This window comes from Mus musculus, chromosome 7 (assembly GCF_000001635.26).
Source record: "Mus musculus strain C57BL/6J chromosome 7, GRCm38.p6 C57BL/6J".
In the NCBI taxonomy this organism is placed as follows: Eukaryota; Metazoa; Chordata; class Mammalia; order Rodentia; family Muridae; genus Mus; species Mus musculus.
The window spans coordinates 132,263,231-132,289,602 of NC_000073.6; the positions used below are offsets into that span (position 1 = coordinate 132,263,231).

Below are 26,372 nucleotides of genomic sequence, written 5' to 3' on the forward strand. Positions count from 1 at the left end.
AAGCTGGATGCAATTCACATCTATCTTTCCTTGGAACCGGAACATTTAGTCACGGGCACAATCTCTAGGACCAAATGAGCCGAAGACTTTGCCAGAAGCCTAGGGGGGTCTCAGCCTCAGCCCTGCTTCCCCGAATGGCCAGCTGTCTACTGCCCATACCTCACCCCCTGCTCTTTATACAGCTAGCACTTCATGCTGGGTGGATGAACAGGGCCCAACACTGTTTAATCAGAGTCTGCCCCGACAGGAGAGGATGGAAACACAAAGGGCAGCTTTGGGGAGAGAGGTGAGGCCAAGACGCAGGCACTTAAACAACACAGACTCTTGGATAATTGAACTAGTTGTTGTTGTTGTTGCTGCTGTTGTTGCGTTTGAGTATGAACATGGGGAAATGACATCTGTATCCCTATGTGCACACATATTGTGTACCTGCTTATAAAGACCAGACAGCAAGGAATGTCTCTCTCCCTTTATTGCTCAATCTTTTTTAATCTGGGTCTCTCACGGAGCCCAGAGCTTGCCAACTGCCTAGGCAGGCTTTCCAGCAAGCCCTAGGATGGCTCTGCCTCTACTTCCCCAACACTGGGATTATAGAAGCTTATCGCCACATCCAGCTTTCTCATGGTGCTGGAAATCCACACGCAGGTCCCCATGCTTGTACAGCAAGCACTTGCAAACAAGCCAGCTTCTCTTTGTTTTGGTTTCGTGACTGTCTGCAGAAATGTAGAAGGAAAGGAACTCCAAGGACCTAGGCAGAGGACTTCTGGTGCCCACCCCTTCCATGCTACCACTACCCCAGCACAGTTCTTCAGGATGAACAATCCGGTCAACTCTACACTTGATTTCTGGACAGACCATGTACAACATCTCAGTGCCACTCAATCAGGGACAGTCTGAGCTAAATGAGCCTCTCTAGTTGGTGATATGCACATAACAGTCATGTGTGAAGACAGTGGGCCTTGTATCTTCTGCTTGGTTTCCCATCGGTGAACACTTGCATCCCAGCCCTCTCTCCTTTCTTAGGGCTTTTTTTTAACATAACAAAGAGAGGAAAGACAAGCCAATCAGACATCCCTTGTCAAACCTGCTTCAGACGAAGTAGGCTATATGAACTGCAAGTGGAGTGTCTGAAAAAAAATTGCCACAAATTCTGTCAGAACTCAAAAGGGGGCTGCTTCTAGACCCATGCAGGATTGCTCCATCTTCTCTTCATCTCAGCCTTCATTCATTTGATGTCTAGTCCCTGCCCCCTTGCTATCTTGGCACCGAGGACAGATGAGGGAAACAAGACAGGCATAGACTGCCTCCTCTAAGAGGAAATCAGAAATTCCAGAAACCATTAGCTACCAAGTGAGTGGAAAGAAACAAGAAACCTTGCAGGCAGAGCAGGGCCTTTCAGCAACCACAGCCCCACAGAACCTGGCTGCTTCAGTCCTGGGCCCCTGAGTATCTCTCCTATCAGCAGATGCAGGAGGATAGACCTCCTCTGACCACCGGAGCATCCCCCACGGTGCTGTGACCCTTTGACCTCTGCCAAGGCCTTCATTGGGAAGCAGATCTAAAAAGGGCTGAGTCACATCCCAGGGCTGGGAGATGCAGGGTCCTGACCTGTTCCAATCATCCCATTTTACAGACCTTGTAGACCAGATGCAAAAGGAAGGCCTAAGTGATCACGTGGCACAGAGCTGGCTGGTGACACAAGCAGAGCCAGATGCCAACTTGTCATCTGCTTCTCCACACTGCCTGTCACACCAAGAGGCTCTCATAAGACACAGCACCAAGCCTGGCTTGGAGTGAATATCAGCGTGGCATTTTTATTTCTTGTTCTTTTTGAAATATAGCAGTAACTATAATTAGGAACCCAAACGAAGGCTTTCCTCTCTCATTCATTTTCTAAGTCTGTTTCTTGGCTTTGTGGGGAATATTTTTAGTTCTTTCATAGATCCTGAGATTTCCCCAGAGGCATATGGAATGGGAGTCTCAGAAAAATATTAATTAGACTTATTAAATGGGGTATTTGCACCCCTGAGTTTGAAACTAAAACAACAACAACAACAAAAACTAATAGCCAATTCATACTGTAGATGTGAGGGTAGGTAGACTACATTCCCAGTGGGTCCCTGAGATTTTATTTATGAATTAAAAAAAAATTGATTCACTGATCACTCTGGGCTTTAGCAGGAGCCAGAATCTCCTCAGAGTCAGGTACAGGGTCCTCAGCCAAGCGGCTGGTCACAATCCATCCTACTCACGAAGAGATTCATTGGATTTAGAGAATCAAAATGTAATGGATCCAGGAACACAAAATAGATCATTGCCTCGGGGAGCGAATTTAAGTGAAATGTATGATTCAATTTCTCCTTTTCAGAAGGCGTTGGAGATAAACGCCTCATCCCGAGCCGAGGCTGATGAAGTGTTCTTGCGGGTGAAATGAGTCTAATCCAAAGCCCAGTCAGGCCTGGAGATGGCAATGCCCCACTGTGTGCTGCATCTACTGAGGGGGGGCCTCGGGTATGCTTGCCATTTTAAAAAATGCAAAGGATTTGGGAGGGTGCTGTGAAGAAACAAATATGCTAATTTGGTTAGCTGCAATAATCATTCATCGTGTGTGTGTGTGTGTGTGTGTGTGTGTGTATAAAAGTGAGTATATCTAAGTATAAACAGCTAATTCTTTTGAGATAGGGGTGTGTGTGTGTGTGTGTGTGTGTGTGTGTGTGTGTGTTTGTGTAGCCCTGGCTGTCCTGAAACTCACTCTGTAGACCAGGCTAGCCTAAAACTCAAGAGATCTGTCTGTCTCTGCCTCCCAAATGCTGGGATTAAAGGCACACAAGCTGCTATCACCACCTGGCTTACTTTTTCACGTTTACTTCATTTGTTCGGCTTTGCTTGGTTTTGTTTTGTTGAGGCAGGGTCTTGGTAATGAACCCAACAAGCCTCAAACTCAAGATTCTCCTGCCTCCATGTCCTGAGCGCATACTGCTCAAACAACTTCATTTTGAATGCTCAAAGGCACTCGGGTTACCCAGAGATTCATCCCAGGGGGTGCAGAGCTCTCCTTCCTGCTGCCCTGGCATCCAATCAGTGACTCATGAGAATGCTAACTCCAGTCAGGGTATCGTGACAGGAATGAATGCACACCTGCCTAATTAAAGGAAAAACAAAGAAATGGCAGCTCTTTTAAAAAGCCATTTCAGCCATCCTTGAGTCTGCATGGAGTAAGCAAGCTCATTAAATGATTCTGCTTTATGGTAACGGTATAAATGGTGTGACTGGTTTACCTGGTGCTAACAGTGACAGCCACAGCGGGAAGGGACTCACCTGCAAATAATCTGTAGGTGAAGCAGAGCTGACCCCAGGACATGGACCAGGACCCCAAAGAGTCTGCTTCTGCCAGCTCCCCTGAAGGTACCCAGAAGCCATACCTACCAATAATGATCTTATTCATCTTGCTGGGCTGCTCTGCAGAGGCAGCCTGCAGTCCTTGATGGATCTGGTGTGCAGCCAAGTCAAAGAGGTCCAGGTAATCTTCCACAGGGTAGCGGTCTCGTAGTCCGTCCCGCAGGCGGACAATTCCTGCAGGAACCAAGAAGTGAGTTACTGCAGACAGTGTTGCCGCTGATAGTGTGGTGGCCTCCTAAGGCAAGTCCAGAGAAGGACAGAAAGGTCAAGGGGACCTGACGTTAGCAGTGAAAGGCTTGATGCAGGGAAGCTCCTGGGGAGGCACACAGCTGTGGGATGGAGAGCTCTGTCAATGCCTGCCTGCTTCAACGTGTACATGCCTCACAGGGAGAAAGACACCAACTACCACTGCCACTGGGCAGGGGCCACTTAAAAGATGCCACACCTACTCAAGAGGTAGAAAAGGGATAAGTGGAGGGCTAAAGTTGAGAACTGCTTAATATTTTTACCAAGAGAGTAAAACAATGGCGGCACCTAGGATCTGGTGGTGTGCCAAATATGGAGGACAAATGGAATCAGCATCCTGTCACCTCTGTAGTGCCTCTTTCTTCAGTACCCAAAGGGTACTCTATAGGGATGTACTCCAATCAAGCAGCCATGGTGAATTAACGGTCTCGTTGGTTCCCTCCATGGACACAGACTCTGCCACATGCCACACACATCTGAGATTTGCTCCCTGCCTTAAAATAACTCATAAACATTTCAAAACATGCACTGCCCAGCACCACAGCTACCAAAGCTACTGCAAAATAGAATGAGGACAGTTCTGGCCAAAATAACAAGAGATCCAAGGTGACGTTGAGCATTAGCCGTAGAGGCATGCCCTGTCCTTCCCTCCTTCCTGCCAGGAAAAAGCTGTTTCTCTTTAGGAGAGACACTGGGCATAGTGGGGGAAGCATGTGTTACATGCATCAAATGCATTAGACCTTGGTTACTTGGTGTCTACTGTAGCCTGCCTGCTTCAACACACACATGTAGCCGCTCCAGAAATGAAGACCAAAAGGATGATATTGAACATTTGTCAGGAACAGTTAGTCTAAAGAAAATGTCTAAGATTCTCTTCTAGTGACCTGAGTCCTTTTATGTGGAAACTGCCTTCACAGCCCGCCCAGACTTTGGCAGACAACAGGCCATGTATCACCCATTAGCTTCAGTGACCAAATGTCTCCTGGCAGAAAGAAAAGGTTACGGACAGGAAACAGTGACCGAGGGCCACAGGGTGCCCAGGACTGGGTGGAACAGAAACCAGCCTACAAGGAGGGGCAGGGCAGGGAGGGCCCACAGTGAACCTTGTTGACCAGGGGTGAACACATCCCCTCTGCATTGCAAACACATGAGGTAGTCAGGGCAGGTCATACAGCCAAGGCCTGAAGCTGTGTCTCTTCCAGGTGTGCTGGCTTCAGTAAAGCAGCCCAAGGCTGGGTGCCAGCCACCCCCAGTCCCTGACATATATTGAGCTCTGCTAAGGTTGTGTGTTAAAGTTCTTCAGGACAACTAAAAGAGCTAGGGATGTAACTCTCAGTCACACACACTCACACACACACACACACACACACACACACACACACACACACACAAACACACCTCCACCAGAAGTTTCGATTCTGCACCTGCCCTCCCCACAGCTGCATACAACCAGTGCTCAATGAGCAGGTCTTTGCCTGAGAAGTGCTGCTTTGGTTTGAGGGCATTCCCCAGAGGCTCACATGCTAGAAACTTGGCAAGGCTGGTACCCAGGGTGGGATGCTGAGGGTCATGGGACCCTTTAAAAAGCAGGGCACAATGGAAAGTGAATACAGGATGGGAGCTCTGCCTGGAAAGAGTTTAGAGCTGTTCTTCTGCACTGACTTGGATCCTGTGAACGTGGGTTATTATAAAGCCAGGCCCCACCATGAACTTGGCCTCTGCTGCATGTGGCTAGTCACCGTTTCCTTACTCTTCCATCTTGTGACATAGCCAACAGCCTCTCACCAGGACATCAACAACAGACTTTTTGGAACCTTTAGCCTCTAGAATCATGAACCAAATACACACTGGTGTTTTGTCGTTATATTACAAAACAGATTAATAATACAACTGTCTCACGACAGGTGCCATGCCTCTGAATCTCAATATATCTTCTCTCCGACCTTGCACGCCTTCCTCCACAGAACCTCATGCCGCTGTGCCCTCACCAGCCACACATGCATCCACAGAATGACTGAGAAAAACACGAGAGCCAACACTCACCAAAGCGCTTCCGGGTCCACCAGTGCGGCTCCTTGATGGCTGAGAATTTCACTTCTGGATGCAGCCGGAGGCGGTCGTACAGGTCAGTGGTTCCACACTTGGGCTGCCCAATGATGTAGAAGTGGGGCAGGCAGCGCAGGCGGAAGTGCTTGCCCTGCACGTGGGACAGGTGGCCCCAGAAAACCTTGCGCAGAGCGTCAAAGGTAGAGCGGAACCGCTTGGAGTAGAGCACGTAGGAATTGGTCAGGTAGGGGTCAGTGGTGTTCCTGCCCGAGAACTCCTCATACCAACAAGGGCTCTTGCTAGTCGGGAGGAATTTGCTGGGGATTACAGAAAACATCTGCAATCGAAGAACAAAGGAGACAGGCACAATAAAAGAAAACAATTAGCAGAAATGTTCTAAACTAGGAGTGGGTGACATGTGGGTTTTTGTGAGTTCAAGGTCAGCATGGTCTACAGAGTGAGTTCTAGGACAGTCTAGGCTACATAGAGAGACTATGTCTCAAACAACAACAACACAATCTAAATGAAGGGGCTGGAGAGGTGGCTCGATAGTTTAGAGAGTGTGTACTGCTCTTCCACAAGATCAGATGTGCTCCCTGCAGCCACATCAGGCAGCTCATAACCACTTGGAACTCCAGCTCCAGGGGATGAGGCTTCTACTCTGATTCCAAGGGCAACTGCCCTCACACGCACATACCCCTATACAGGCATGCATACACACACACATACATACATACGACTAAAAATAAATCTTTTCAAAAAAAATACTAAGTGCCGGTGATCTACAAAAGCAGCTTGAACCACCATAGCCCCATTCCAGACAGGAAGGCCCCGTGTGCAGTGATGAGAAGGGATCATCTTTAAGCATCTCTAAAGCCATTTGGGACAGCAAATCTCCTCCTTGGCAATTCCACAGCACAAGCACACCATGCATTCTCATCCCAGAGGCTGCCAAATATTCCTTGCAGTAAGACATCCAGGAAATGCCTGTCATGTTCCTCCTGTGTTCCCAAAGATGGTGGTAGGGAAAAAAGCATCCATTCTGTAAAAGTCAATCACCAAGATTGACAGAAAGCTACTCACATGCAACTCTTGTCTCTTGAGATCTTGTAAGTCCGGGAGCTGCCTGGTTGTGAACTCAATCCTGGCAGCAATGCTGTCGATAATCAGTTTAATGCTCGGATAGTCCTTTACATAGGAGATGTTATTTACAGAAGGCTGGTAGTGATGCTCTTTCACATCACTGGGGTTCTCACCATCCATCACGCTGGGGTTGCTGGGAAAGCCCCCATAATGGAAAGGGGAGGAAATCAGAAGTTCCTGATGAGCCCCGGAAAGGATGTAAGAAGCCATCACCAAGGTCATTATTATCAATCCAAAGACCAGGCTACATCGCTTCCCCTTCCTGAAGCGCAAAAACCCACCCCAGTTTTCATTGCCCTCAGTCCTCACTTCGAGAACAGCAAGCAAGTTCATCTGCTTACTGTCCACACGAAACAGAATTTTGTTTTCTCCTTTGCAAGTGGGGCACGCCTGATGACTGTGATGGGGGCCTCCTTGGCAGGCAACTTGCTGTTTGTGTGTGTCTTCGGGGAACAGCTGGACGCAGCAATTAATGCAATGCCTCATGGTAGAGACCTTGGACAGCTGGCTTAGAGAGCCATGGGCCAGCCCTCGAGGAGTCCAGTGAGAAACTTTAAGGGTGTCCTGTGATGACAGAAGACAGTAGGAAGGCACAAGCAACAGAAATGAACGAGGAAGACAGCAGGCAGCAATGCACTAGAGAATGAGGCACAGTCTTTGGTTCAGGTACGAAGGGCAACACACAGGAGCAAATTCCAATAGTCTGTTCCGCACCAGCCATGCAACAAAATGAAGTGAGCACAGATTTGGAGGTGACTCTGCTCGTGCTTCAGGTTTTTCCCATGGCACCAAAGAAAGTTGGAGTAGCATCAGGAGAGAGCATGGAGCCACACTGGAGATGAGAAGACATTATGGGTTCCTCGTTGACAGGTAAACGGACATGCCTTCAGAATATTTTCTCTTCTTGAGGAGCAGATTCATACCAATGCTAGGTGACCTAGACATAAAGAAAGACAAGTTTTGTGACAATATGTGGTAATTACGTGTCCTGGCTGGGTTTCTGTGTCAACTTGACACAAATTGGAGTTATCACAGAGAAAGGAGCTTCAGTTGAGGAAATGCCTCCATGAGATCCAACTGTAAGGCATTTTCTCAATTAGTGATCAAGGGGGGAGGTCCCCTTGTGGGTGGGGCCATCCCTGAGCTGGTAGTCTTGGGTTCTATAAGAAAGCAAGCTGAGCAAGCCAGGGGAAGCAAGCCAGTAAGTAACATCCCTCCATGGCCTCTGCATCAGCTCCTGTTTCCTGACCTGCTTGAGTTCCAGTCCTGACTTCCTTTAGTGATGAGCAGCAATGTGGAAGTGTGAGCTGAATAAACCCTTTCCTCCCCAACTTGCTTCTTTGTCATGATGTTTGTACAGGAATAGAAACCCTGACTAAGACATTATGATAGCATATAAGTTGCTTCCCAGAAAAGAGCACGTGTTATCTCCTTCTTCCATCTCTCCATTTCAGCCACACTTACTTGTTCATAAGCAAGTTACAGATCATATAAGATAAATGGAGGTGTTTAGGGGTTTTGTACTTGGTTTGGGGTTCATGTTCTGTCACCAAATGTGACCCCCACCACCAGCCTTTGTACCCATGTACCCTCCAGGGCCTCTGCTTTCACATATCTGAGCGATGGCATCCCAGAATCTCAAGACTGTGTAACTACAGTCAGATTCATGCACAGTCAATATCTTAATTAGATTCTGCTGGTATGACAAAACACCGTGACCAAATGCAACTTGGGGAGGCAAGGATTATTTCATCTTATACTTCCACATCACAGTCCCTCACTGAAAGAAGTCAGGGCAGGAACTCAAGGCAGGAACCTGGAGGCAAGGACAGAAGCAGAGACCATGGAGAAACACTGCTTACCGGCTTGTTCCTCATGGCTTGCTCAGCCTGCTTGCTTACACAACCCAGGGCCAACAGCTGAGGGCCGGTACAACTGCAGTTGAGCTTTGTCAGAAACTGCTCTAAAGACCTACAGGCCAATCTGATGGAGATTTCTCAATTGAGGGTTTTCTTCCCATATAACTTTAGCTTTTGTCAAGTTGAAGAAAGAATGGAAGGAAGGAAGGAAGGGAGGGAGGGAGGGAGGGAGGGAGGGAGGGAGGGAGGAAGGAAGGAAGGAAGGAAGGAAGGAAGGAAGGAAGGAAGGAAGGAAGGAAGGAAGGGGAAAACAAAGGGAATCAAGACCATCAATGACTTCGAGTTTGAGGGATGAATCAAAGTACCATGTTTTGAAACTCAGTGATAAGTCTGAAGAGCGGGAAGGACGGAGATGGAAGCGGGAGGGAAGCCCAGGGATCCAGGCTGTCTCTTCACAGCTTCTGCCGTCCCTCAGCTACAGCTTAGGAAGCAAAAGTTAATGAAAATTTAGCAACAATGAAATGATCCTCTTCTCAGTCAAGTGTATTACATTAAAAAAAAATCTGCCTTTAAGTTATTAAGCAATTAAAGCCAATGTACAGTTTTCCCTCGGGCCACGGGACACTTCAGACCCTGAAGTCATTTCTCACTTTCCTCATCCCTGGAAAGACACGATTCTTAAAAATCCATTAACATAATGCCATGGCTCTAAAATGTATTTTTTCCCAAATGACATTTCTTTGGAGATGTCATTAAAGGGGAATGGATGAACTAATGAAAGAGCTTGACGTGGTTTCTAGCTGCCACACACGCACACCCACGGGCTGTGTGACCTTAAGCTCTTCAACATCTCTGAGTTCTCATTTCCTCAAGGACCAGTAAAACTAGAATAATAACAGTGCTTCCATGTGACATTTTTAAGGCACAGAACTCATGTGTGTAAAGAGTTTGCATAGGCCTGACATGTGTTTAGTGACCCAAGAATGTACATAACACAGATATCATCACTGGCCACATTACAATCTTTCATTGCCGGCAAGTTCTAAAAGTGTTGATATGCAATTCCACATGGGAGACCCTAAGCCACATTCTTTATCCTTAGGCTGACAATCACCCAAGGGCGGTGGACTCACATCCCATTGTACTCATACACTCCTCAAATAACCCTCTGTCCCCAGAGAAGCGGCATTAACTAAGTCTTCATTACACACTCTATATATTGGCCAGAGATTAAAGTCACTACCCTACAGCAGAAACTTTCATGTCACTTGGATCCAAAGCCCATGTTTTCTTGAAATACATTGGCAAAGAATGAGTCAAGTGGCATTTCTTCCACCTACAGAGTATTACGCACACTGACAGCATTTGTACTTAAATATTTAGAGGCAAGGTGCACTGGATAAATTCGATACAGTTCATTACAGCGGCACTTTGTGAATTGCTCAGATGAGAACACACCTTGCAAATCCACAGCCAGGAATATAATAAACAAAAGTTACATTGTACAGGACTGGGGAGAGGAATCAGTACATTTGCAGGGCTAGTTAACCTAGTATATGCAGCAGTGAACAAGAGAGACTCTGCCTCAAAGAAGGTGAAAGACCAGGACACACACTCTCTCTCTCTCTCTCTCTCTCTCTCTCTCTCTCTCTCTCTCTCTCCCTCCCTCCCTCCCTCTCTCCCTCCCTCTCTCTCTCTCCCTCCCTCTCTCTCTCTCTCACACACACACACAAACACGCACAAGCATACACACACACACACACACACACACACATGCACACACTCTTTACAGAGTTGTTCAAGGAATTATCACTAAACCCAGGAGGCCAGATTGAGAAGTACTGGTCTGAGGAGCTAAGAGTCAGACAGAGCCTGAAACAACAGGAGAAGCAGACTTGAGGAACATGGGAGGAGACTCCTGGGACCAAGCTGGGTCCCTCTCCTCCCTTAGGACAGCTGGTGAGCAAGCCAGGAACTTGTGCTTCCAGCTTGCTCCATCACCCCTGGCCCACTGCTGGGTACAAACAATTCTTCCAAATTAAAGAAACAAAAGGGCAAGATCCACCACCACTTCCCTCTGGGAAACTCCATCCCCCGGAGCCAAGAAAACATTTTTTTAATCCACTTTTCAAAGACAAGGCCAAGGTTTAAAGGGTTAAATTGAGGCTCCAAGCAGGGCCTCAGTGGGAGAGTGTTCACACTCTTCTGTCTTACTGTTAGTTGTTTTTGTTTTCTTAAGAATGAAAGGGGGAAACAAACAAGGACTTTGAAGCCACAGAACGTACAACCTCTGAACCCAACATAATGGGCAGAACATTCCTAACCAAGAGCTAAGCTATCTCATTTTAAGCAAAGTAAATAACCCCCAGGACTGGAGGAGGCTGACAACCTTAATGGGGGTGGATGGGATGGGAAACAGGCTCAAACATGCCTAGTGCTCCTCTATCTAGAAGTTGTACCTCCAGTTAGGCAAACTACTCCAGGATGGGTTTTTTACTCATTAAAGAAAATACTCCAAAAACACTCTAATGCAGTGTGTCCTCATTTCATTCACTCACTCACTTGTTCAGCACATACTTTCTGAAGGTTGACTATGTGCTGAGCACATCCTAGGGTGGGGACCAGAAGTCAATAGAAAATGTTGCATGTAGGTATGTGGGCACCAACATGTACAGCTGGCATTCAGCTTCATCCCCCAAGCACACCGCTTGGCATCTTTCTTGGGTGTTAGGAGCTGCCCCTTTCAAGCACAGCTGAGGTTATTTAACGACGTGACCCTTAGTGGAGCCAGGAGCCATCAGGAGCTTCAAGATGGAGGCCTTTCAATAAAGACCAAGGCTTGGTTAAAGCTTAAACTCCCAGGTATGATGAAGAAGAGCTGGAGACCAAACCTCTGATGATAGATGGATGATATAAGCCATCTCTATGTTGTGAGACCTCTGCTCAAACTCAAAGTCACTGGGATCTAAGGGCTTCAGGGCTGATAAGCACACAGAGCTGGGTGAAGCCAGGAGAATCATGGATATTCCTCCCTATGCCTGACTGCTGACCAGTCCTGATCAAATTCTTGTTATATGCTGCTGCTAGGGACCTTCTGGGTCGAGATTTATTCCTCTGGGAGCTTCCTGAAACCACTTAGGAAACCATGGGAACCTTTGCCTCTGTAGCCAGTTCAGTCACAGTGTGGGTGCTGAAAATCCTTCTGCTGGGGATCTAAAATGGAGCAATCTCTTGGGAATGGGACCTCAGACTCCAGGCGTTTGGTGTTGACCTTGAATGGCAAGATTCCAGGCTGGTATCAAGAAGTTGAGGTGCTTTGTGTTGATGATACTTTTGGAGGAAGGGAACAGAATCTTCTTTTTAAAAACAAACAAACAAACAAACAAACAAATAAAAAGATATAAACTGTCTTTCCCATCCCCAAAACCATACAGGCACTCTATCATATGTGAAGTACATCTCAATAAAGTTGATTAAGACCCATCCAGTCACCAGGTAATGAAGTCAAATGTGCCCCTTAAGTGCAGGCTGTTAATCTTCAGTGCCCCTGGACAAGCCAATCCCTAGAACAGACAAGAAAGGAGCAGAGAGGCCCATGACAGAGGACTCTTCCACCTGAGCTGGCTTTTATTCCACCTTGGCCAGGAGCACTGCAGGAGTAACAATCTGTCACAAGTACACAAGATAACCTCAGGTGACAAATGTCCCAAACAGTGAAACCATTAGACACCACTGTTCACTCAGTGCCACAGTACAAGGCCTGGCTGGATAATTCCTCACAGCACAGGCTGTCTCTGCACTGTAGGACATGCAAGGTCAGCACTGTCCCTGGCCTCCAAGGCTAGATGCTAGTAGAACCTATCCTCCTGAGATAGGGTAAGCAAAACCAGATCCAGACATAGACGAAGGTGGCCCTGGGGACCTATTCTCCAGGTGGAGCCTGTCTTACAGGCACAGTGAGCAGAGTGTGACTTCACAGTTGTTATTGAGCAGAGTTTGGGGGACATGACAGAAACAAAGTTTCATGGAAATGAAGAAACCAAGGGAGGGGGAGGCTCTGTGGGAAATCAAAGCAGCTGAGAACCACCTGTGGGCAGATCATTGGGGACTTGTGCTGGTTTGGAGACGGTATCGACCACTCGAGGCTAAGGCAGAGATTAGATTCTATACAGCCTTGAAAGCTGGTGTCAAGGGTGATATTGGCCCAAGTGCATAAAACGAGGCATGCTACATATTCTTTCCCAGGGCTCTGACTAATCTGTGTAGCTATTAAATAACACAGCTAATGAAAAAAAAAAATCCAATTCATGTGGCTGTACTAGAAGGAGAATGGATCGCTATCATGCCCCGTAACTGGCTTTTCCCACACAGTACAGATGATCCCAGGGACAGCCACTCAGAAACTTAACACTCAGGTGTTCTCCCCTCAGAAGCAGGTAATGCATCCCACCTGTACTTCACCTGGCTGGAATGCCAGCGCTTGGTGCCAGTCGGCTCAGGTTAGACAGAACCTCTGGTGCTCATTCATGTAGTCAACCAAGGCACTCAGGGATACATTACAGCCCTGCCGCCTCCCAGCCAAGGCTCCAAGCTGTACCCCGTGGATGCAGACCAAAACTGTGGGAACCCAGTGCCACTGCGAGAGATCAGATAACTGGTCCCCAAATAGAAAGCATTCAATTACCCAGCCTTTGCTTGGATGCCCCCTATTAACCTATGTACACCAGGCATCATTAGCAAACCATTTATAACAAAATTGTAATGGAGAGACCCAGAAATACCACTTTAGATTAAGTAATTGAATGCCCCTCAGTGAAAGATCGATAAAGGGCATCCAATTTCACCCTAGGAAAAACTTATTAAATTATTGTAGCTAGAAGCCGATAGAGTAGAAGAAAGATGTATGAAACTTCAAAGAAAATCTGGATGGACTTCAATAAATAGCTTCATTTAGCTGAAACATTCATGTATGCCCTCCGGGGGGGAAAGGGGAAAATAGCTAATTACACGATTTCACTTTTATGTTTTAAGGGGAAAATTTTTGATGGGTCTTAATTAACCTTTACTAAAAACACAAAGCCTTCTTCAGTTAGTATGTCTGAATGCTAACATCTTTCCTTGGGCTATGTATATGAACATACTCTTTTTGTCAAGAAGTATTAATCAGTAAGTAGAGGAAGGCATTTTTTGACTCAGCTCCAAGGTATCATAAAGAAACTGCCAAGACCAAGAAGAAAGCTAACAAGAGTTCTGTACAAGCAATAAGCGATATCAGTCTGCCTCTGTGTGTGTGTGTGTGTGTGTACAGATGCGCATGTACACTCACGTAGAAGCAAGAGGCTCGCATCAAATGTCATCATCAATAGGCCTCCTCATTATTTTTTGAGACAACATCTCTCAGTGATACCTGGAGCTCACCAATTTAGCTAAACTGGCTGGCCCACAAGCCCCAGGGATCCGCCACATAGATGCTAGGAGTGTGGGCACAGGGCCTTATTTTGTAAGAGCTTGGCCAATTAAGCCATCTCCCAGGTTCCAGTGTCAATCTTATACTTGAGGCTTTCCAATCAATTAGCAGAACTGAGTCGCTCCTCACTTAGACATTCAGTGTTCTCTAGCTTGTAGAAAGCACATAGCGATCAGGGGCAGGTCAGGATTCCAAGGGACTTCAGACAAGTGACTTATCTGGGTCTTTGTGTTCTCAAATGGTACACAGGCAAGCATAGATCACCCACAGCTTGGGAGTTAAGAGCCTGAATGTTGTGGCCAAATTGCTTGGATTTGACCTTGACAGGACATTAAACCTATCTCCTCTCTGTTTCCTTGAATAAGAAGTGAGAATAATCAAAGGAACTATAGCCTACCAGTGCAATTGGTATCAAGTGAGCTAACACATATAGCTTACTTATCAGGGTAATCTATTGTAAACACTTAATAAATGTTAGTTAATATTTCATACACATAATGCTGGCATACAGTATTACGAATGCTAATTATTATTCATAAATACCATTTAGGATAGATTGCATTACTGGGTTTTATTCATTATTCCTCCCTATAGTCTCACTCTTGTCATGGGAATCACTTTGCACTTTATAATAAAGGAGAAGACTATTTCTTCATCCTCCAGTTTGAGTCAGGTGACCTGCTTTGGCCAACAGGATGAGGTAGAAGAGACCACCTGTTGGTCTCAAGCCCCAGTGAAAAGGGACAGGGCGTGTCTACTCAACCCAAGCCATCTTTGCTGTCATCACTAGAAGAACATGGCTGGGTTGATAGAAGGATGACAGACACGTGAAGGAAGGCTGAGGCCAACATTGAGGAGCTGTAACCCAGCTGACCCAGTCATCCCTCCAGAGATGTTGTTCTTGTCATTCACCACACAGTACAAGCTAGCCAGTATCCTCTGCTAAGTATCCTCTGCTACAGGTAGCGAAGCCATCGGAGCTACAAATATCAGCTTTAACAACTGTGTAACGAGCTTCACAGAGTGCATGCAAAGCTTATGAGGGGCCAACACAGGCCAAGGCAACTCACCAGAGATGCAGTCACTTACGGAGTCCGTCCCTCATTCTGAAAGCCTCTCTTCCTTAGCACCAGAAGCAGAGAATTCCCTGCTGTAGCAATGATGGAAGCCAGAAGGGAGTTCTTCTGAGGTTAGGCCACAGCCACCCTAACACACCACACTGTCTTCAAGCAAATTTGTGTTTATGATAGCCATGGCTGTTTTGTTCCAGTTATCTAGACAACTGACCCCCATCCCCCAATGGGATAGACAGGCCTTCCCTCTAGCCTCTGTGTGGTTATTGTCATTTCTCTCTGTGTCCTCTTCCCCTAGCAAGCTTGTGCTGTAATCTGACCCTGATAGGTTCCTTGCCAAATTTCATCTTTCCTGATGCCTGGAGTCTCTTATCAGTGCTTCCTCTGCAAGTATCCCCTTACCAGGGTCAGCAGGCGCTTCCTGTCTGGCACCAAGTATGTGTCATATGTACCACGGGAGTTTTATTTTGTTCTTTTGAGATAGGGTCTGCTGTGTGACAAGACTTTTCCTGGGGAGATGAACATCTACTCACCCCAGATAATGAGCCCACAACAGACCAAAGCACAGACACGGCTAAAGTTCAACTTGGTGGACCAATGGGTTTTACTGGGGTTGCTTATAAGAATATGGGTGAGGCATTACTTACAGAAGCAGAAATGACTCAAAGATAGCTGCATCACCAAGGCCGACCTCAGCATAGGTGACAGATAACAAAAGCTGGGAAGCCTGGAACATACTGTACAGTCGACAGGCTGCTCAACAGGCAGGAGAGTGTCCTTTCCAGGTGCCTCAGTTGATCTAAATGTTGTGCAGGCAGCTAGGCTGGTTTCTGCTTCTTTCGAGCATCTGGTCTGGTCTGAGTCTTCTTCTCAGCTTGTCGTGTCTGAGAATATTCTTGGAGTTCAATCCCCTTCCATCTGAGGCAACTCTCAGCTTTAATTGCTTTTATTTTGGCAGGGAGGGGCCTACTGGATCTGCTCAGTTTCAGGGACTTCCTGAAGCTATTTTTGAGTTATTTAAGGATGGATATGGGAGGGATACAACAGGGTCTCACAATATGGTCCTGGTTGCCCTGTAACTCCCTATGTAGGCCAGGCTGGCCTTGAATTTACAGAGATCTCTGTGTGGCATCCTGGGACCAACAGCATGCACCGCCATATCTTGCATACCACGGGAGGTTTTATAAATTATATACTTGGCTGTATAATAATTTCATCATCAATATTGTTTTTGTTAGTAACAATGACTTTTTATATGCATCACAGCATAGACAGAGTCCATAGAAAAAGCTATCCTTTCATGGCCCGTATCTGTGGGAAACCAGCATTCTCACAAAGATCCAATCTCCATAGCAAACAGCTCTCCTCTCTCTCGTACCCCAGAGTGATACCCAGAGCTTCAATTTAGTAGAGAGGTGGAACACAGGAAAAAGGGTTTCCATGAAGTCAAAGCATTAAGCTGGTCCTCAAAGTAGGCAGACTCACCTTTTAACTCAGCTCAAATGTTACCAACGCTATGAACTCACACAATAAACTGAGCCATCCCGAGACTTAGATTTCCACGAGTAGTGTGGGAGTAAAATCAATGGTGCCCTCCAGCATGAATTTGAAGAGACAGAAAACGAATAACCTCCACATGGCCCACAGCAAGTTTCCATAAGTAAAACCCAGTCTTTGCATCATTAGAAAGCGCCTCATGCCCTCGCCCCAATGCTACCTGATTTCTACTCACCTATAAACCTATGTCTGGATGTCCAACTTTCCCTACCTCCATCCAATGTGAGGACAGGAATTCCAGAAAGAGACAGGTGGCATGCTTATCCCTAAGTGTCTGAAGGAAGCTAGGAAGAAAGTTGTGACAGAGAGAAACCCACAGGGGACCCTAGGAACTTCTAAAGATCCAATTCATGGTGGGAAACCTCTAGCATATCTTGAAGCTGACAGTGGGTATAGTCGAAGCCCAGGTGAACCCATGCTCTCTAGAATTATCAACCAGGCAGGACAAGCCTATAGGCACCTGCTCATCCAGGCCTGCCTTCGATAGAGAAGAGGTGCAGCATGGTTCTTTGCTTCTCAAGTACATGCAGCTCATAAGAGACAGATAAGGTAAGAGATTCAGGAGCCTGGCACCCCACCTTCACCATCTGCACCTCCACAGACTTCAGCCCATCATCTGGCTTAGCCTCAAGTGGTCCAGCAGCTCATCCAGGCCCGTGGTTCCTTCATTTCCTGGCTCCTTTAAAACTCAACCTAAAGATCAGCTTCTGTCTCCCAGGGGCTCTGCATAAGGAGGAGAGGGAGACTCAACCAAAGAGGAGGAGATGACATGGGCCACTTTCAAGCCTTTTTCTCCAAATCCCTTAGAAGCAGAGGCACTGAGTCTCATGCCATCTCAATTTCCACTTGCATTCGAAGCTGATAGGGGATGCTGGCTGGTCTGGTGCCATGTGTCCTGCACAGAGAAGGAGCCATGGAAAGCAAAACAAGCCTGTGCCAGGTGCTGATTGGAGGAGGAGGAAGAAGAGGCAGTCTGGGTGCACTGACACACCTGAAACCGCAGAAACATAGAAATGAACTTGCAGAGCAGGCAGGTCCAGGAGACTCCCTGTACAATAAGTCCCTCGTCACTCTTGCAGGCGCAGGTAAACAGGCTCGGGTCTATGATGTTAGTTAGCCAGGTTGTAGCAATGCTCTCGAGGCTGAGCACCAAATAGACACTTCCTTGAAAGGCTGTTTCAAAACCTGACAGCCTAAATACCCTACCAGCATGGCAGAGATCTACTGAGCAGGGAAGGGTCTGAGCAGAACTTCCCACATCTCTCAAACCAGACTCAAACCCTGGCTGGTCACCCTTAGGAGCCGTGGCCTCTTTCCGGGCCTTAGCTTGATCATATGGAAGCCATGGCCTGGGGACTGCCCCTTTTGGTTTTAACACTTTCAGACGTAGGATCTGAGATTAATTTCTCTTTAACAAAAACCTACCATCATTGCTTCCTTCTGTCTTTTGCGGCTGCTCAGCATCTAGTTTTCAGCAACTGTTAAAAGCTGGCACAGGCTTTGCTATCTCAGCCTCCAGAGAAGCCAAACAGTCAATCTTAAAGTTTCATTCATCATGGGTTTTCTCCCACTAGAAGCCCACCCTTCCCCCTTCCACCACCATATCTGTCCATTACATGGTATCAGCCCCTTGCACCATACTCAAGCCTGCATTGGGGGGGGGGGGAGCACAAATATGAGGACCACACAGCCCAGAGCTCAGGAGCATCTCGCTAACTCCACAGCAAAGACTCCAGGGACTTCCAGAGACATGATCATCTTGTCATTCCAAAACTGTTCAGCCCCATGACAGGAGCAGTCCTAAAGCACCCACCTGGTGCCAGGCAATCTGTAAAAGACACACCATGGCTTAGGGGCTAGAGACACCCTAACAACAGTAATGATGCCTAGAGCCACAGTCTCCAACAGCAGGGACAGGTGGGTGGGTGGAGCTGTCCATCTGTTCCAGCTCTGACCCAGCCAAACCCAGCCAGATGCCTGTCTCACCAACAGCCGTGACATAACTCAGGTTTGCTCCACAAAGGCATAGTGGGCAAGGGGCTTCAAACATGTTCACATTGCAGTTCTCACCCAGAGATTTCCACGTGCACAAAAGACTCCAAAGGTCTGCGTGACACAACAGACGATTTTCTTTTTCTGAGCCCAGTATGTCTACAGGGGAAACTCTTTTAGAACACTCGTTTTGTTATTTCTGGTGGTAATTCAAATCACCGGGACACAGGCTCTTCCATTCAAGTCTGTCTAGTAACTATCTGCCATCCCACTCAGGTGAAACCTACAGGCTTCAAGCTGTGCTTCAGAGCTGGCCCACCAAAATAGCTCTGGGGAACATAGTGACTGAGGCATGAATTCCCAGGGGAGCATGTAGACCCAGGGTTTTCAGTGTCACCAGAAACAGTGAAAGGAAGAAATGATTACTGGTACAGTGTCAGCCATGTGTGGGAGGCCACATACGACTGTCCTTAATAGTAACCCTCCAAAGTCAATATGCAGAGCCTCAAAGTACATGTGGGAAACTAAGGCACAGAAGGGTTATACACACACTCAGAGTCACGCGGCTAGCCAGTGCTCCCTCGAGCTAGCTTGGTTGTCAGGCTCAGAACACAGGAAGCTTGGTTCCTATAGGCTGCACCTAAGTGGAATGATACAGGAGGTGACTAGACAACCATGGATCTGTTTGGCTGCAAAGCTTGTGACCTTTCACCTATATACCCAAATGAAGCTGCCACCAACAGAGGCTGGCAGAGTAGGGTATCAGCCATTAACTGATTGGTCAAACTGGATTTGAGACTGCTTAGGCAAGGCAGCCAGGCTAGGCCATGAGCTCCACACAAGCCCAGGGCCAGAGATGCTCAGGCCAGGAGAGCATGGACCTCACTCTGGGTGGGTGGTCAGTAAATATCCCCACCTTAGTGACAGAAGAAAATTCCATATGCCCCACTGAGTTCCTAGGAATGCTCCAGGACAAGGCACTTTTGGCTTGGTGACCAGAGTGACCCCAGCGGACACTGACTGTGTCCATACACCAGCCTAGGGTTAATGTGGATGGTTGGGTTTAAATGTCCTGATAATATTAAAGACAAGTATTAGCCCCACTGTACAAGCAGCTCAACTGTGAATTCAATGTCATATACTTCCTGCTCGGTGTGATTTACAGAGACAGGAAAGGATATGGGCCAGGGGAGGGGGGCTGGATATCTAAAGACTCCAGAGTCTGCACTGGGCACCGATCACAACATTGAAATAGCCATGTGACTGCAGACAAACTGAGACCCTCACCCTCTTCTTCTCCAGGTCAACATGAAAGGCTTTGTGTCTCCAAATTGGCCCAAGATCATCAAGACATCAGGTGTCTGAGAACCAGCTACTCTTCCTCTTGTGTGTTTGTGAGGCTTCCTGCAGGTGCAGCCCCAAACCTTACCTGCCAGGGAAAGGGACGTGCTTTCTGACATCATGGCTCCCATGTGGCTGGAGTGCAAAGTCCTTAAGCGGTGGCATTGTGGCCATTGTCCAACGAGTCCCCTAACACAAGCGGGAAATGAAGGAAAGAAGATGTGCCCAGGGAGTGAGTGCCTGTGTAAGAGAAAGTGTATGTATATATGTGAGAGAGGGAGAGAGAGTGTGTGTAAGAGAGAGGAAGTGTGTGTGTGTGTGTGTGTGTGTGTGTGTGTAAGAAAGAGTGTGTGTATGTGTGTTAGAGAGGGAGAGAGTGTAAGAGTGTGTGTGTGTATGTAACAGAGCATGTGTATATGTGTTAGAGAGGGAGAGAGTGTGTAAGTGTGTGTGTATGTGTGCGTGTGTAACAGAGTGTGTGTATATGTGTTAGAGAGGGAGAGAGTGTGTAAGAGTGTGTAAGAGAGAGACTGTGTGCATGAGAGAGTGATGTGTAGGAGAGATAGAATGAAAATGAGTGGGAGTGAGAGAAGAGAGTGTTTGAGAGAGGATAGAGAGAATGTGTGGGAGGAAATGAGAGAGAGAGAGAGAGAGAGAGAGAGAAAGAGAGAGAGCACCAAAGGGACAGGGTGGCTCTGTCCACCTTTGTATCCCTAGACCCTTCCTGCCCACTGAGACAGACCCTGGAGAGAAGAGGGAAGATCCTGGGTAGCAGGAGATAGCCCACCCAGATGCCCTTCAGGTCCCTCACAGAACAGAACTCACACATTGCCAGTTCACAGAATGCGAATGATGATCTCGCAATGTACAGCAGAGGCCTAGAGTGAATAAATTAAGGGCGGCACAATGGAAAGGGAAGCAGCTGTGCGCTCCCCGCCAGATGGCCTCCCTGATCGGAATACTTTTAAATATTGTTTTATTTTCAAAGATAAGCAAAATAAGAGTCTGATTTAACCCTTGAATGGGGAGAACCTCCTGAGATACTTCAGTGGCATTCCTTTCTGATGGAAAGAGCAGGCAGCCTATCTGACAGTGTCCTCTAGATGGTTTTACAAGGTGAAGCTGGGCATAGCATGCACTTCCCATCCCCAAGCAGACCAGCCCTTACCAGACATGGTGAGAGGCCAGAGAGTGGCCTGTGCATCTGCCTCAGTGTGGCCATGGATGTGATGGTGAGCACCTGGTGCGTGTGTGTGTGTGTGTGTGTGTGTGTGTGTGTGCAGGGATCTGCATGAAAGATCCAAGATACCATGTTTAGAAAGCTTAGAAAGTTTTAACATCATTTTAAAATTAAGATGTAGGCAAGTACATGGCAAAATAAGAAGTCCTGCTAAGTCACTTTCAGTACCATGGAGGAAAGCTGGGTAGGCGCTGGCAGGTCCTGTGGACCCACCAAGGTCCTCTTCTGCTCCTGACCACTCACAGTGCTACAGGTGAGTGTGGCTGCTCTGTAGTACAAAAGGAAGAGAAGCAGAAGCCCGGGACACAGCCTGCTCTGAATCACAGCATAGCAGGAGGCAGAGCTAGACACAGCAGAAGCCCCAGCTGGCCCTCTTTCCATTAAGCACAGTGACAAGTACATCCCTCAGCAACCAGTTTCCAAGAGTGACTGTGGGTGGAGCTTGGGGCACATTGGCTCACACTTTCACAGTCCCATCTGGCTTTGAAGTTCACTTGGAAAGATCAAGTATTCCTCTTGCAACTACAATAGCAGTAAAGAAATAATAAACACTAAGTAACAAAGGAGGGGCAGAGAGAAGCAGGCTGGAACAAAGGTCTGGTAAGTCACACCCTCAGCCACAACCTCCCTCCTTGTCCTCGAATGCCAACCTCCTTGCTCTGCCAGTCTTGGAGATGAGGCAGAGGGACTGTCTGAGGCTAGAGATGGCCAAGATTTAAAAGATTGAATGCAAAGAACAAGGGGAGAGTTACCTAGGCTCCACTTTAACCCTCTATTACTCAAGTATCTTTGAATTAATAACATCCCCCCACTAGCCACAACATGGTGCTCAGCTGTTGTCCTTGTACATCATCATCATCGTCGTCATGACCATCACCATCACCAACCAAATCCCCCGTTGACTGAAAATCATGCACTTGAGAGCCATCCCATGAAGGACACTGTCTCTTGCCTCCTGTCACAATAACGGAAAACCCAAGACAGACCACAGAATTCCCCAGTGGGTGTAGATCTTTATAAACATGTACAAGTCAAAGGCAGAGACCAAGAGGCACATGGGACACTATGGCTCTGGAAGACACTGTTTTGTGAGCATTCACCTATGTGACCGTGGAACAGAGATGCCCTTGATTGGGGCTCCATGTGACTGCAATGGCTGTGAGATGGACAGGTACACTCTGGTACAAAGAGAAATGTGGAGGAAAGAAAAAAAATGAGAATCCCAAACCAAGGAGCATTAATCACAGCCCCACATCTCCCGGAATCCACCTCTTCCTGGCTGTGTGTCTCAGGCCAGCTGCTTTACAATTCTGGGCTTGTTTGCTTCCCATCCGTATAGAGAAAATTGCAGCAGGAAATTCTGGAGGATTAATGGGATTAACATCTATGCGAAATGTTTCCTTGATGCCACTAACCCCCAGAGCCTGAAAAGCCCTTCCATAACCACCCCACCCCCCATCCTGTCATTCCTTTCCTCTTTCTGCAAAGATCTCAGCTAACAACAGGAACTTTGGTCCAGTGTCTGAAGCCCCAACCTATCCTGGATGATGACAGAATCCTTAAGGCAGCAGACTAGCAGGGGATTCGAACAAGCTCATATGGAGGACCCCTTCACCCCACAGTGCAACAGAGACCAGATGGGAACCCCAGAACATTAGCATAAAGGATTGCCTATGGCCAGTAAGAGCCTCTAGGAGAAAAAATCCACCTTTTAGACTCCAATAGACCTAGTTTCTGGAACCTCAACTCAAACCTAGAAGCGAGATTTCCCAGTCTCTGTAAAATAGGTCAACCGAGCATTTATTTATAGACAAACCAAGTTCCTAAACACAGATATGATGCATATATCAGAAGGGGAATCCTGGGCCGTGGTTCTCTGTTAGTCTAGCGATTTAAAAGTCCCTGGTAGATCACAGGGTTGTCTTGTTTTGTTTTGTTTTTTCATTAATTCCTCCGCAAATCTCCATAGTTGAAGGTGGAAGGCCTTCAGTGAACATGTGCACAAAGGTATGTTCTGCAAGAGTCCTGGTGTCTGCCAGGTACTGCTATGATACACTAGGACCATGGCTGTCTGTGACCAGTGTGTGAAGGACACCACCACCCCTGGAGGGAAGCTGACACACAGCTATATGAGGCCAGGTGAGAACATGGGAGGCTGTAACAAAGCCACTGCGGAAGCCAGCCAGCTGGCCCCAAGAGCAGCCGTGCCCTCAGCTCTATGTAAACAAGTTTTTTTTTAAAAAAGCACTAGTTCAAAAGCTAATCAGCACGTCTTGGCTCAGGCCCGGACTCCCACAAAGCAAATGATGTGTGATACGAGAAAGCTGTAACCTCAGACTTAACTGCTGAACAGAGTAAAGTCACAGAGACCAGGGAGGACCTGCCACACCCCCGTGAAGTCAAGGCTTATTCCCAGAAGATCAGACTTCCTCCTAGGCTTAAAAACAAGAGTCTGAAAAAAATAAAATATAGGTAGACAGACAGGCAGACAGACAGATAAATAAATATAAGCTTGTGACTAACTTCCTATCAAGGGCTGCTCTGGTCTCTCTCAGAAAATAAACAGTTCGACCCAACAGTTCTGACCTTCGGTCAGTTCACAGCAGCAGTAACCACGCCTGTCAAGTGCCTACGTGGTGCGATCCCACACTTGCAAACGCATGGTGGAGGATCAGCAGCAGACAAGAGTGCCTGACTCAGAATGATTCGGGCGAGCAGAGCTGAAGGTCTGGGCTTTGTGACACTTACAGATCAGTGCACACCCAAGGTCAGGCAGCAACTCACCTACTGTGTGGCCCTGAGGGAAAGAGCTGCCTCCTGCTCTTCCTCTCTCTCCAGGCTGGTACCCAGAGCCACTCACTGCAGTCTTGCCTGTCACTGTGTATCAGCCTCTGGCCCATCAGTGCTGCCCACGCTATAGACCTGAACCAAAGCCCAGAGTCCCTCACCCATCAGACCCTGCTCTTGCTCCTCAAGCCCCTTCCGCTGTGCGTCTTTGTGGGTGTCCAACAGCACCTGCCTCAACCTCTGAGTTGGGAGGTGGGAGAGGCTCTGTTCACTTAACAAAAGTGTCCCCAACAGAAGGAAATCTAAGATGGACATGGAAAATAAGCAGCGTGCAGCAAAACCCCACACAGTCAAACCTAAAAAGCTCCCAATAGAGGTTTCGATTTTTATATATAAAATAGAATTTTAAAATTCTGCTTCTCTGGGACTAGCGTCTGTTGTTGGGAACGTGTTTCTTGGTATCTTGCTGGTGGATGTGGTCACTGATGTGTGTGTGTGGGGGGGGGGGGCGGGGAGGCTGGCGCTGGCTCCATAGGCCTGAGGGACTCCAGCACCCACACCCACTCTGCAGGAGCAGAGAGACTGGGGGCCTGTGAGGGCCCTGGGACCTGTCACTCCTGCCCACCCCGGCGGGCCTCTCTACCCTTTCTAAATTAGCTTTCACACTTCAGAAAACAACAGAATGGTATGCCTTGGTAAATTATATGATTCTGATCTGTGTGCAGAAGTTCTGCTTTCTCCATTTTCTTTCGTTTCGCCCATTCTCCGCTCTTACTCCACCATCAGGCAGATTTCCCAGTGTCTTCAGAACATGCCATTTTTCACCACATGCCATAAAAACCAGGTACTGAGCTCAGGACAAAAGAGGTGGGGGAGGGGTCAGTCGGCCCCTCCTCCCTGCAGCCGCTTCATTCCTTTCCCATAAAGGAAATCTGCAAGTGTTTCAAAAACATTCACTATTCAGAGAGAACTAAAAATTACCTTGCTCCTCCTGTCTCTCTGCCTTGCTGTGTGTGGCTCCCTCACTGCTTCTCTCCTGTCTACACTTCAGAAAGGACACATTACTTGGATACATCTTCTGGGGAGGTGGGGGGCAGACTCAGAGTTCCATAGATTCACTACTAGAGAGGGCCGAGGCCAGGAGTCTCCTCCAGCATGGGAAGAGTTGAAGATACAAGAGAAGCAGAGATACCAGTCTTTGGAGTTCTTTGGTGTAGCCTGGCAGGGCTGGGACTTGAATCCATGACTGGCTGCCTCTACCTTACCACCAGAATATGATGTCTCCCACCTCTTATCATCCTAACTCCCCCATTTAAGAGATTGTCACAAAGCAATCCTAGTCGCCTTCCTGATGTTCTTAGGCTAGGATTATTTTCACTCTCTCGATGCAATACAATCAGCTGATGACCTCCAGGCAGGGCTTGGCTGTCTGTATTCCTGAGATTTTTCACATCCAAACACTTGAGGGGACATTTTTAAAAAAAGAAATATGATCATGAATGAACAAATACTGCCTCCCTTACTGGCCCCCAAAACATTCATTTCACAAGTTATAAAAGATCTGGAAACATTTTCTTTATGAAGTGGGAACCCCAACCTAGGCCAAACATCTCCATGCTATAGCCAAGGGCCTACTGTCTCTCTGCGTCCTACCCTGCTCTCTCAACAACCAAAGCCCAACCCTATCACAGATTTCTGAGACAACAGGCTTTTTGGTGTCTGCAGGAGGGTCCAGTGTCTGCCACTGACTTAGTCTTCTCTTGCATCCCATTTGCTACCATCCGTATGGCTTTGACCTGAAGCAGGAGAAGGTGGCCTGCAGGTCCCAAAGGCTGAACTTCTCAGAGTATAGGTGGACACGGCCCCCAGTCCCAGGTAACAAGACACCCCCAGGCACAGCACCGCACAAACACACATCTCAAAGAATACTACTAATTGATTTTGTGTGTGTGTGTGTGTTCCTCCATTGAATGCCACTTTATTGTTTGAGACAGGGTTTCTCACTGAATCATTGCTCATGTTCATCACTGTTCAGGAGCCTGGTGATGGGCAGTTAGCTCCTGGGCCCACGTTTTAGTGCTGAGGTTATAGGGCAGGCACGTTTGGCTTTTAGGTGGGTGCTATGGATTTGAACTCAGGTCTTCTTATTTTACAGCAAATGGTCTTATTCACTAAGCCATCTCCCAGCCCATTCCTGTCCATTTTAAGATGAGGAACTGAAA

General features: G+C 47.4%; 1 protein-coding gene across 4 annotated transcripts in view; it reads right to left on the bottom strand.

Moving 5' to 3' along the window:
• Positions 1-26,372, bottom strand: part of Chst15 (carbohydrate sulfotransferase 15) — an 87,756-nt gene that overhangs the window by 27,452 nt on the left and 33,932 nt on the right. For 3 of the 4 annotated variants that reach the window (XM_017312386.1, NM_029935.6, NM_001360768.1), the window contains exons 2-4: positions 6,775-7,771; positions 5,689-6,028; positions 3,427-3,573 (exon numbers count right to left, since the gene is read on the bottom strand). In XM_017312386.1, the coding sequence (XP_017167875.1) occupies positions 3,427-3,573; positions 5,689-6,028; positions 6,775-7,320 (1,033 nt within the window). In that variant the 5' untranslated portion in view covers positions 7,321-7,771. Of the gene's footprint in view, positions 1-3,426; positions 3,574-5,688; positions 6,029-6,774; positions 7,772-9,058; positions 9,175-26,372 lie in introns of all 4 variants that reach the window. The other variant, XM_006508332.2, reaches the window with a different exon arrangement.